Below are 13,684 nucleotides of genomic sequence, written 5' to 3' on the forward strand. Positions count from 1 at the left end.
TAAAGCAAGGACTGCTAATATAGCAGCCCTCCTAGTAAAACAGCCTCACGTAACAGCAGCCTCTCGCCGGCTGGTCAGTAACACACTTTATACGAGCTTAGACAAAAGAAGCTTCTTGCCAAATAGTGACATCAATTCTGGGTTATAGAAGGGGACGCTTGCGCAGTGTATCCAGTGAAACTGCTGCGTCCTTGCACCTGCCTGTGGCCACTTGGCCTCGAACATCCTGATATGGATTCCCACGCTCAGACTGGCCTTGGATATCTGGTGTACACTAACTCATTAGGGTTCCCCAAAATTGCCCTTTACCTTTATCAAAGTCAGAATATTTTACATGTTTAATATTTGAGTGTGTGAATCTGTTTGATTTCAATTAAGTCAGAATCATAAGTAGGACTTTTAAAATTATTATTTAGGAAATTGAAGGGGGGGGGCGTTGGAGGGGAGGAGATAAGGGAAGAGATTAACCAAAGAACACATATACATATATGCATAATCAATGGACACAGACAATAGTGTGGTGAAGGCCTAGGGTGGGGCAGGAGCTAGGAGGAGGGGGACACAGTGGGGGGGAGAAGAGAATTGGGGGACATCTATAATACTGTCAACAATAAAATGAAACAAAAATTTAGAAAAGTTATTACTTAGGATATTGAAGAACAGTAGTACTCACCAATACTAATTTCGTCATCTGTTTCAGCATCACCAATACATTCAAATTGGAAGTCTTGCAATGACTGGGAAAATTTCTGTACTGCCATAGACAGATCTGTAATTAAAAGTTTAAAAGTCGTAAGTTGAATGTACCATGGGATGCTCACTTCCACACATAATTTTGATGTTAATACTATATTAACCAGAGCCTTTAAAAATACCAGCTTAACAAATGCAAGCAGAATTTAAAGACTACTAAAGAAATATTTTAGGAACTGGATCTGCTCTGCTCAAAGGAGATCTGCCCCTTTAAGAAAGTTTTGGTGTCAGTCATGTATTATCTGGAGGCCAACCTCTCAAAGCCTTTACCAAAGAATTACCACTCATTCCCTATAAATGGGGCATTTATTTATTAAATAAATAAATACATAAATAAATAATGCTACTGAGGTTGCTGATGAGGGGGGAAAAAAAAAAGGCAGCCGACCTTTGATTAGAAAGGGGCATTGATGTTATTCAACACAGACTGTGAAGCATGTAGGGAATAGATTTTTACCAATAAACTACTGGTTTTGATCTTCTTCTAGGGTGAAAGGTCACCTGAAAGGTTGTTTACAAATAATCTTGTGATTTACAGGAGACCTCCAACTAAACATACTCTTTAATCTGACTTCCGGCTGAACAGAGTCCAGAGTGTGACTATATCCAGAAGAGGAATTATTCTTTATTCCTGAAGAGAATAAAGAAAAGTCCAGAATAATGAGAAGTAAATCCCTCGGAGGAAAAGCCTGGGATGCAACCTAACAGACTGAATAGGAACGCAGCCTCGGGAGCCAGGCTGCCTGGGTTGAAATCCAAGTCCCACCACTGACATGACCTTGGACAAGTTATGTAACGCCTATGGGCCTGTTTCTCATCTGTAAAAAGTGAATGGCAATGGTACAGCCACCTCACAGAGTTGTTTTAAGGATTAAGTTAATATTTGCAAAAGGTTTAGAATAGAGCCTGGCACTTAAGCACTGTTTAAGTTTGTTAAATAAAATTTAAAATAAATCAATCTGACAGTGCAGCATCACAGAAGCCTTAAAGGTCCCACCTCTGAAGTTTGCACCAGTAGAAAAACATTTCTCAGAAATTCACTCTACACTTCATTGAATGGTTCAAGTCCGATACCTGAACCCTCACATTTAATTCATCACTATGGCCTGACAAAGACTCTCTCTTTGCCAATCTTCAGTCAGGCTCCTCTGAGCCCTCTTCCTGACTAGGCCTCTACTTGGCTCCCCTTCCTCGCGGGGCCTACCTACTTAGCCCTGTTTTAACAAGAATCTTGCCAAGTCAATTTAGAGAGAACCCGCAGCCTGGATATCTGATATCTGATCAAATTCTTCATCTCCCACCTTCGATGAATAAGTTCTTGGCCTGCCTTCACCAAGAATCCTCCTGACCTTGATACCTCCTCTTAGTAATTTTCCACCCACAACCACGCCCGCCCCCCTCAAACTGCTCAAGTTGAACCTGTTGTCTCTCCCCTATTGTGACACTTGGTATCTATAACAGTCCTGAATAAAGTCTTTCTTACCCTTTTAACAAGTGTCAGAATTTCTTTTTTCTTTAAGAGAACAATTATGGCCCCATGGCTACACATGGCCCCATGACTTACTATGTTAATCCATCCACCAATCATGAAACTCCGAGCCTAAGTGCCTATCAAAGTAAGCACTCACACACGAATAGGTCTCCAAATATGAAGGTCACTTTCGGCGCCACTGTGATCTAAGAACTCACCAACACCCTCACACCACGAACAATTCTGAAGATCAAGGCCTTGAGTCTCAGAGAAGCTTTTAAAAAACAACAACACATATAAACACACACACAAGAGACTGGGTTTTTTGTTTTCATTTTTTAAACCTTGTTTGAGAAAATAAATCATGCTCTGGGAAGAGGATGCCACTTGTAGATTAACATCTCTTTCCACAAGAGGGGTCAAATTTTGGGACCAGCTCACATTCTCCTTGAGAGGTACTTTCTATTTAAGAGATTAGAAAAGTCTATTAACCTAAGAATAGTTCTGCTTCCGACTTTCAGGAAGAAAGATGAAGAGAGAGCCTCCGAAGTGAATTATCAGTCAAGGAGAAAAACAAAGGCTTCATCAGAACTAGACTTCACCAATTAGCTGTGAAGCCTTGAACAATCACTCATCCTTCCTGAGACCCATTTTTCTTATCTATACAACAGAGAATTAATACTTAGCCCACGGGGTTGTTATAAAGACTAAATGAGGATGTGCCTGGTACTCATGAGGCAACTCAACAAATGGCTTCCATTATTATCATTCAAATCCAGCCCATAAAAGTGGAAATGTTAACTGGCCTTCCAGAGAGAAGGGCACTGTGCAAACACATGCATTTACCTGACAGTGCACACCTCTGGCTAAGGGTAGAGAAGTCGTAACACCTATATCAGATGTTATGAGAAGACAAAGAAAGAAAGCAGACTTGTAGGATAACTTTAAGCCAAGCTGTATGTGGGTACTCTCCCAAGACTTGGGAAAAGCATCTATAATAATAAAAGCGTAATATTCTAATTAGATCAGACAGCCGGACAACCTTCCGGAAGATCTTCTGGACGAAGCTAGGGCTGCAAGGGCCGAGCGCCTTTCACAAATTTCGTGCATCGGGCCTCTAGTTCTATATAACAGTATAAAGGCCTTATGCTAAACTGGATTTGAAGTCACAGATAGAATTCCTACACGGCAGACCTGAGAAGGGGGAGGGAGTTACATGAGTAGATCAGGACGCTTAGGAACCCTGTAGCAGATGTCCTTCTCTCTCTCCTCCTCCTCCCCACAGGCTCCTCTGAATTTCCCTTTACGCTTTGTCCTAGGGAAGTCTTAACTAACAAACCCCAATGACTGCCCATTTCATCCTAGACCAGGGGTGGGCAACCTTTTTGTGAGTGCGTGCCAAAACCAGCAAAATCTCTGACTCAAAATTCTTCTGCATGCCAACCCTAATTTTTTGAGAACATGTTACGCCTACTTGGTATCTCTTAAGGTGTACATATGTGAAGAAGCTTGAAGAAATAATAAAATTCATTTGAGCGACAAAAACACAGTATATGATGATGAAAAATACATTTATTTTTTAATGTATACATGTACACTGATAGTCCGACAGAAAACTTTATGACTCCGTTTGATATTATCAGAGGGACTTTTGCTGCTGCATCACTGATGACAGAGATTTTACATCAAGTTTATATTTCGTGACCTTCAGAGATATGCACGAGCTACTACTTTCATCCATCAGGCTACTCCTACTACAAGACTTAACCAAGTTCATCACTGAGGACAAAGATTCAGAAGCGTATGTGAATGAAACCAAAACACTGGTTAGATCTAGGAAGGCAGGGAGAGTTAAGGCAGAGGCATAGAAATTGCTCTTCCCCTCTCTCGTCAATCCATGTCTATGGTCTTTAAGATAACTTGTTATGTAAAATTATTTATTCATCTAAGATGCACCTACACTGAATTTATCTGAAAAATAAAAAAATCGATATTAAGAAAAAAATGTAAATGGAAGGTTATAAGAGAGGGTTTCATGTGCCAGCAAAAGTTACTGGCGTGCCATGTTTGGCACGCGTGCCAGGGGTTGCCCACCCCTGTCCTAGACTGTTCTTTGCTTCTCATGGCCTTGTTCCTTGACTAAAAAAAGCAAGCTGCTTTGTCCTTTCACAGAGATCTCATAACATCTGAGAATGCAGTAGTAATTCCCATCCCCAAAAAAGAACACAGTAGCCCCTTTGTGAGTGATCCTTGTCAATATAGCCAAGTGAGTGAGAGGATGAGCTCTAGTGGCCGATTACCCAGGTGAGCTTCCTGCTTCTACCAATCAGTGGCATGACTGTGGGCAAGTGTCATAACCTCTCTGTACTTCGGTGTCCTCATCCGTTCAAGGGAACAGAACCCATCTCTCCGGGTTATTATCAGAGGGAAATAAGTGAGTTAATAGATGAAGCATTTAGAATGGTTATTTCCATGTCGAACATATCAGAAAAAAAAAGGGTAAGGTAAAATTTCAGAAATGAAGATGGCAGATATTAGACCTTAGATAAATGGCTTCAAGGGGTTCAGTGCTCAAGAAAATAGTCTAGTGGTAGCAGTTTCTAATTCTCTCTTGGTGCCCTACAATCATGTTGTAACAGAAACAATCTGATTAGTCTATATTTCTATGTAAGAGGTGGGTGTCTATTTTCAAGAATGCATGAATGATCCCTTCACAGTCCTTTCAAAAGCATAATGAGAAAGGATTCCATAAGAAAATATGGTTCTCAACTAGTTCAGATGATAATTCCAAAAACAAAAGGAAAGTTCAAAATACAATTTATTTTCAACTTCAAAGTATTTTCTTTCTTGATTTACCTTTAATTTTTCTCATTTTCTAAAGAAAAAAAAAACAGCAAAACAAATTTGATGAGATGAAAAATATTATCAAGGTAAAGAACTTATGATATTTTCTGGCAGTAATACTGACCAAGCTGCAAAATGAGGGATCCAGGTCATGCTTTTAATCTTGGCTCTATCTCTTACTGTGTGCAGTTCGGAACTGGAAAACCAACACCTTTTGTTGGCTTAAAAACCACATGAAGCAACTATTTCCTAAATCTAAGTTTCTAAGCAATGATCAGATGTACAAAATCAATGTACTGGTTCTCAAACCATTTAAATAAAATTGAATCACATGTGATTATATAGACCCTGAATTTAAAACTTAAATTTTTAAAGTCTGTTGTTGGATATTAAAGTATCAAATTGTGTAATGATAGAATCAACATTTTATCTTAAATGCAAAATGAAAGATCAAGTGAATAAATCATTACAAGCAAGAAATCTAGTTTAAATAAACGTGTCTCTTTCTCCCGATTTCTACACAATTATTAGAAATTGAGGACAAACAAGAGAAATATCCCAGTCAGAACCACCATGGCCCCATTCTATGGTGAGGTAAAGGAATAACATTTGCTAGCGAGCAAGATTGTACATAGTAAAGATGCTACAAGTACCACTCACACTGCATCCTTCGTATTTGCCTAATCTGCAATGTAAGCATAAGATGTCTTCATATGATAACTTGGAAAAAATTAAACTGGGCTTTTGTCTGCAATGTTTTTATATCAAAGGGTTAACCTGTAGCACACATGTTTATATGATGCTAATGAAACACTAAAACCATTTCATTAAAGAAATACAAAGCAGTAAATTTTAATTATAGCTCTTCTTATACACAGACTTAAGAGCTGGAGTCTATCTGTTATGTTAGAATTGCTAATAGGGTTACTTTTACAATGTGAGCTATGGAAGTGAGCTATATTTATGTCAGAACAAGTACAACCAGCCAGTCCACTGGTATAAGGCAGTCCTTCTTGGACTCGTTGCTCTGGGATTAGATTTAAGCAAGACTCACAGAGACTTCGTGTAGAATTATCATCTTCACACTAGCATGGAGAAGGTAGACAGTACAAAGCAATGGAAATTCAAAGTAAAAACAGGATATAACCTTTCCTCAAAAAAGACAGAACCCAATAGGGACATGAACCATGTAAATAAATACTATAATCAACTGATAAAGTCACCACTAGAGGTTAATAACACCATCACCACAGACAGCACTTACTACGTGCCTGCTACTTTTCCATCCACTTAATGTAAATTAAACCATTAACAATCACAACAGCCACACAAATTAGGTATCATCACTCCCATTTTACAGATGAAGAAACTGAGGCACAGAGGTTAAGTAACTTCACCAAGGCTGCACAAGCTAGTAAACAATAGAGCCGGAATTTCAACCCAGGGAGCCTGGCTCCAGAATCCCCACTGAACCACACTACACAGAGACAGCAAATAAAGACACAATCAGATCTGCTTGAGTGCACAGGGGAAGGCTTCTCAAAGGAATTAATGAAAATGGGACTTGAAAGAGGTGACAATGCACTAGACAAAGCCACATTAAGAAAATATCCAGAATCTTCAAAAAGGCATATCCTACAGATCCAACCACATCTACCAAGACTCACTCCTAGTTGGGCTACTGGTTATTACCACAAACAAGCCATGCAGTCTCTTGTACCTCTGTTTACACTGTTATTCCACCTTCTTGAGTTATACTCTTCTCCCATGCTCTCTTTCAAGATCTCTCTCACGACTCTATTTCCTCTAAAAGCCGTCCTAATCTCCTTTACACTTCCCGCTATATGCTGTGACTTTTCTGTTGTGCTTTCTCTATTTTACCTTTCATCCAGTTATCCATAAATATGATTTACCCACCTTATTTAAAATAGTGTATTAAAGGAGACTGTACCCTACGTGAATGCCGCCAAGTATCCCACACCACCACATCTTATATACAACAGGAACTCAATTGTTGAAACCATGTACTTCTGAAAGGTGGGCAAATATTCCAACCTTCCGGGTGCCTTTCACCTTCCCTTCTTCCCGAGTACACTCTTGTAAGCCCCTACTGTGGCTTTTTCAGCCCCTTGTAAAATATGGGTTATCCACTTTCCAAAACAATAATAATAATAGAGATGTTTTACTATTTACAAGAAGCTTTTATATACACTTACAATGGTAGCAATAGTGTTGGTAAGATGTTTTACCACTTCAAAATTATTAAATATTTTCTTAAATTCTCACACAAAGCTATCAGGGCTGAAGCTCTGAAAACTTAAGTAACTTGCCTTGCCCAGAATCTAAGACCTGTACTCCAACCTGGACAGATCTTATGTTTCCCAAATTCTATGCTTTCTAAAGCATACCATATTAATTCCCCAAAACCAATGGGCATTAAAACCAAGGAAGGTGTGACCTTTGGACAACATCTACCTTATCTTTTACCTGTTGTATAAATTCTAAGATAGTAAGACTCCATTATTGGACCACTAGAGGCCTGGTACATGAAATTTGTGCATGGGGGGTGTCCCTCAGCCCGGCCTGCACCCTCTCCAATCTGGGACCCCTTGGGGGATGTCCAACTGCTGGTATAGGGATCAGGCCTAAACTGGCAGTAGGACATCCCTCTCACAATCCAGGACTGCTGGCTCCCAATCACTTGCTTGTCTGCCTGCCTGATTGCCCCTAATTGCTTATGCCTGCCAGCCTGATCACTCCTAACCACTCCCCTGCCGACCTGATTGACACCTAACTGCTCCCCTGCCGGCCTGATCTCCCCAACTGCCCTCCCTTGCTGGCCATCTTGTGGTGGCCATCTTGTGATGATGTCGCACATGACGCCACCTAGGCTTTCATTACATAGGATATTAGAGAGGTCTTGTTAGCATGCAATGAGCTAGGGCAAGCATATATTAAATGGTAATTACAAAACACCATGCCAAATGTCAAAGGAAATGCTTTCTAAACCTACAAAGTAGCTGAAAAATGTTCTAGGTATTAAGCTTCCTGAAGGTAAGTATATATTCTTCATCTCTCTTTGTCCTTAGTGCCCAATAGAAAGCAAATATATGAGGAAAGAGAAAAGACAAGAAATATATAAAAGAGCCATTTTAATCAAACTGCTAAAATTATTAATATTATGTAGGTTAAAGCATGAGGAGAGACTTATGTAGTTAACAGGCTTTGGAACTTAAATTTTTTGAACTTTCCAATCCTGCATGAATGCCTGGATGTATGTACATCTGACCTCCAGGTAACCTTCCAATTATTCCCTGAAGGGCTCACATGTACATCTATCTGACATCCACATCACTAGAACATGACCAGACCTCCTGATACCCATAATCCTGACTGCCTGACATCTGACTGATAACCATCTTGGACAATCTAAGGCTAAGAATGCAGAAATGATAATTCTCAAGAATGTACTTTTAACTATCAGAATTTATAACTTTTCTTTCTTCTTTGGAACATTCCTGGAATTTTGCCTAGCTGTGTTCCCAGTTTGCAAACTCCAAGACCCTTGAATTAAATCTCTGATCATTTATTTCTAGCAAGGCCTACAGACTCATTCTGAGTTTGTTCAACACACAAAAGAGATCAGAGGGACCAGAGAGAAAGAGAAAAGTATACATCAACTACCAAGGCCTTCATAATGTAAGGATCCACTATAGATAAGTTACAGAAATGCTTATGATACTGGGAACACACATGAGTATAACTACAAGCCTTAACTTAATAAAAAAATATATATACTGTACACAGCAAAATATGTCAAGGAATTGCTAAATAAGCCGTGGATTTTTAGTTATGTTCTTAGAGTTCTCTAAGGGAACTACTAATGTCAGATTGCTAGATGGAGAAAAGTGAGATGAAAAGAATAGTGTGTGTGTAGCAAAGTGTAAGAAAAACACAGTAAGAAATACTTGTCAATAAAAATCATTTCTATAGCTCTGACTTGAACCAAGTTTTTAAATGCCCACTTTGTTATCTATTTTACATAAATGGCTACAAAATCATTGTTGTCCAATATTAACAATTAAAGAAGGGGTTTATAAAGAAGGCTCAGGACAAAGCTTGGTACTAGCAATCACTTAGTAAATGTATGTTGAGCTTAAGTGAAATTAATTGAGTGACTTATAGGAATGAAAGAGTAAGGAATTCTCTTTCCTTAAAGGCCATGAGAAAAGCTGCCATGAAGCAATAGCTATATCCACAGGAGGTCAAGGGAGACAATCATCAGAGGCCAATGGTCCCAATGTTGTTCTTCCTGCCCCTGGAAATACAAAAAGCACAGACTATTCTAAGCCACCGAGTTAACTTGCTGTACTGTGGGTGGAACAACATTGTTGTTTTGTCTCTGTAAAGCTGGTAAAACAAATTAGCCTGGCTTACATGGCCTCATTAAGTTCTATACCAGATATGTATGCAGGGTCTTATCTCTGCATCCTGCTTTGCAGTGGATACACCACCCTTCTAGCAGGCAATATAAATCAAAGCATCTGTCTTTGGTGATAAACTAAAAGTCTTCCGTGATGAATGTGCTCAGATCTGGGAAGAAGTCCTTCTTTAGAATCAATCTTTATTTCATGTCATGGACCAAGTGTGCACAAAAGTCAGACGTGTACATCAATCTAGGGACCACCACTTACTGCTAGAGCAAGAGCTTAACTTCTCTGAATCTCAGGTTCCTCATGTACGAAAGGAAGATACTAATCCCTTGCAAGACTGTCATGAATATTACATGAAATTGGCTTAGCACGGTGTCTGGTACGGAACAGGAACTTGAAATACTGGTTCTCAACAAATGTTAACTATTAAACCACTATTTATTATGATGGCAAATGCAGAATATGAAATATCTTGATTGTGAGTATTAACATATTTAATCTGTGCATTAAGTTACCATCTTCAGTGAAAATAGTGGGCTGGCTTCTCATGAAGACCAAACAGTCTGCAATCCTATAAATGATATGTGTCTGGCAAGCAGTTCCAGAAGATTCTGGCCTAAAAACAACAAACAGGAACCAACACTTGGCCAGATTTTATCCACAGTTTCTATAAAGCTACAAATTCCATGAAAATTAAAAACAAAAAACAATAAACCACAAAGACTTCACTATTGCTACAATCCAAGTTAAAAATAGAAAGTTCAAACCATGAAATAAACTACCAGTCTTCCTACCCTGGGGAAAAAATTGGGGGGAAGGGGAGCAGTAAGGAAACAATAGCACAACACAGTTTCTCAGGATTCTCTTCCGGCCTCAGTAAGCATTCCTTTGCTGCCTCCCTTGAGATTTCTCTTCCTCACACTCTTTCCCAAGGGTCTGCCTTTAGCCACCTTGCTGTACTTCAATATTTGTTCCCTTTTAAATAGTATTATCGGTATCTATAGGTAGATAACTCCTAAGTGGTGGTTTCAGTTTGGGTGCTGGAATTTCCTAAAAATATCTCCTCGCCTTATTTTGATTTAACTAGAAAATAGTGTTGCCCAACACGAAGGAGGACTTCGCAGTTTTCCTAAGCTTCCTGGCAACACAGGGATGGCCTGCCATGTTACCTGGGCGTCTGTTTTCCCTGCCCACCCAGGACCTCTTCCCCAGTCCAATCACTCATTTCCCACTGTTTGCCAGGAATCTACAACTTAGAGTCTTATTAACAGATTCGGTGACGGAAAGTGTTTTAGTCTTGTAGCCTCACTTCCAGCCCACTTTCCTCCGAACTACTTGAAGTCTACCGGAGCTGGCAACTCTGGAAGCGTAGGTGGTATTGCTCTGTCTTTCATATCAGCCTCGTGCCAACTCTTAAAACTTACTTCCTTTTTCCAGCATCAGCCCCTTCTGGGTATCATATACCAAATACATTTGCGGCTAAACCATAATTTGACTAGTGTACTAGTTTAATTTCCTTTTTAAAAAGTACCACACTAAGTTGCTCCCTACTTGGCAATGTAATCATATCATCTTTCCCCTGTTCTTAGGGCCATCTTTTTTTCCCAAACTGTTCTTTGCGTCCTCGATATTCCAGCCAAACAAATCAAGCTAAACTTGAATTCTCTCAACATCCACTTTGTCACTCTCCATGTTGGACACAGCCCTTGTCTCTGCTGTGACCTTTTCATGTCTTCCATTAAAGAAGTACCGCATACTCACAGCAGTACCGGAAGCTGTATCAGACCTTACAAGAGCCGCTGGCTGTACCTGAAGATGATGCATGTAGCTGCCTTTCGTCCTTTTAAGGAGCCTTTAAGCCCTGCCTCCCCAGATTAACTGACCTGAAATCCACCCTAAAAAAAACCCACCGGGGCATGTGCTGATTTTCAGATACCAAATACGGGGACAGCTTAACAGGCACAGCAGTGGCCAGGGGTTCAGAAAGCCATGGGTTCTGTTAGTGTATCTTCCTGGTGCCACAACTTTTATTAGAAAATTGGGGGAAAGGAAGCTAAGAAGCTTTATACTGTTTTACATTTTTTAAATGCACGTATTGTGGGTAAAGCAGAATTCATACAAATTATCTTATATCTCATTCCTCCCATTGAGGCAGCCAGTTTGGGCCAAGCCATGGCCCCTCACTGATAGAAAATTTTGAGTACTTCAGTACTATGATCTACCTCCTTTTTCAATGTCTGTTGACATACCCTACAATTTTTTATATTATATTACTTACTTGTATCTAAGTGCCATGACACTCCTCGAACATGAAAGCCCGTGAAGGACAAAAAAACCTCTCCAGTCTTTATTGCATCCAGTATCGGACGCTGTCCATTAACAGGGCAGCAAGCAGGAATTAGAGGCTGTATTTAGGAAAAGTACACTAAGGCCTTTCCAGGACTAGCAAAGAGCAAGTAGAGATAAGAAGCCAGGTGGTTAGAGGCAGACTTGCCTCCAGCTACAAACGATGCTACGAGGAGCAAAGGAAAACCAGAGCCCGCCAACACACACCTAGCCATCTGGACATCAAATCAAATCGATGAGATCTAGGAGCCAGAGAGAATGGCTCTTTCCTTTCAGATCTTTTGCAATCTGGGCAAAAAGCAAAGACGAGGAAACTGACCAAAGCAGCCCAAATATTTCAGGGGCTGACCTAAAATCTCAGCGTCGCTTTAGAAGAAACCCTACTCTATGATTCTGGTGGTCTAATTAAGTTTGAAGGGGAGAGCAGTTAGTTACCAGTTTTGGGTTGCTGTTTTTTTAATTCTGCAAACTTAAATCATTAGAGATGAGAGCAAGTGAAGATTTTTATTTCTTTGCATCATTTTCTAATACAAAGAGGTCCCATTGAAATATAAGAGCAAGGATTTTGGTGTCAGACTACTAGTTAGACAATGATTTTGCTATGTGGACAAGTTAAGTTACGTAAGCTCTTCAAGTTTCAATTTACCTATCTGTAAAAAGAAGACCATATTAATATGCCTACTTCATACAATTGTGATTACCACATGAAACCAGCATAGCACATAATGAGAGCAGGATAAACCATCGCATTGTAACTACTATTATTTTCAGAAGGAAATCATGCACTAGAAAGACATGTCATTCTTGGCTCTCAGTAACTAGACCTTCATTAAGCTTCCCTCCCTGTGCCTGCCAACCAACACTAAAGTGACAATAAACATCACTACAAGTCAATTGCCTCTCTTCCAAAAGGTAAGTTTACCATTTACTTAAGGGCATTTTCCCATCAGCTGTTTAGCAACATGCAACATTCAAGTTGCCTACAGCACTCATCTTGTCGCCAATGGTTGAGATATGAAAACTCTCAAGAATCATCTCAGTGGCTAGGTATCTGCATTCCAGCATTCCTTAAAACATTCCTAGATCCCATAATGAAATCCTTAACCAGCCAAAGAAACAAGCTTAGCAAGCTAACATACATGAGCCTCCAAAGATTTTATAAGCACAATTTAAACAGAACGACAACTTAAAATGCGAGCACAGCTTTGGCTGTGTTTATTGTGATAGCAATATTTGGGTTGTCACTGTTGTATTCTTTAGCCAACTACAAATGTATAGTGTCACGTAGTGTCATGGCTATCCATGACCACGATGGTTATTGCAAAGATTTTTTTCATATGACTAATATCCTCTTAAAGACTGGAAATGGTTTGTAATGGATAGTCATTGAAAGGCGAATACATAAGCCTCTGTCTTGGACGACAAGAGAAGCATGCTGGCACCATGCCTCGTTTTTCTGAAAAGAAACAGAAAAGAATGACACTGAAAAACGGTCCAGCCGGGGCTGCCAGGGAAGGAGGGGCACAAAGATCATTATTCTCCATTTACACAATGTTTTTTGTGAGTTGCTTTCAATAAACTTCTTATCCTACATGTTGACAAGAGTTCATTTTTCTGCTGTCCTGCCCCATTTTGAAACACTGAAACAATTTTTGAGATTTCAGGAAAACCACATTTTAACATTGTAGATTTCATTCCTATATCTCCATAGCCAACCCCTCACCCCATCTTTGAGTTATCACAATAGAGATGATGATTTTTAGTGAGATACACTATATTACTTTTTGATTTAATTTTAATTCCAAGTGGTCTGTTTTTAATAACTTGACTTACTACG

The 13,684-nt window shown here is 39.6% G+C and overlaps 1 protein-coding gene across 9 annotated transcripts in view; it reads right to left on the reverse strand.

The window, feature by feature from the left end:
• ARHGAP42 (Rho GTPase activating protein 42) overlaps positions 1-13,684 on the reverse strand; it is a 252,176-nt gene that overhangs the window by 188,658 nt on the left and 49,834 nt on the right. For all 9 annotated transcript variants that reach the window (XM_036324613.1, XM_036324610.1, XM_036324609.1 and 6 more), the window contains exon 2: positions 674-769. In XM_036324613.1, coding sequence (XP_036180506.1) covers positions 674-769 — 96 coding nt within the window. The remainder of the gene's footprint in view (positions 1-673; positions 770-13,684) is intronic.

This window comes from Myotis myotis, unplaced genomic scaffold, assembly GCF_014108235.1.
Source record: "Myotis myotis isolate mMyoMyo1 unplaced genomic scaffold, mMyoMyo1.p scaffold_m19_p_10, whole genome shotgun sequence".
In the NCBI taxonomy this organism is placed as follows: domain Eukaryota; kingdom Metazoa; phylum Chordata; class Mammalia; order Chiroptera; family Vespertilionidae; genus Myotis; species Myotis myotis.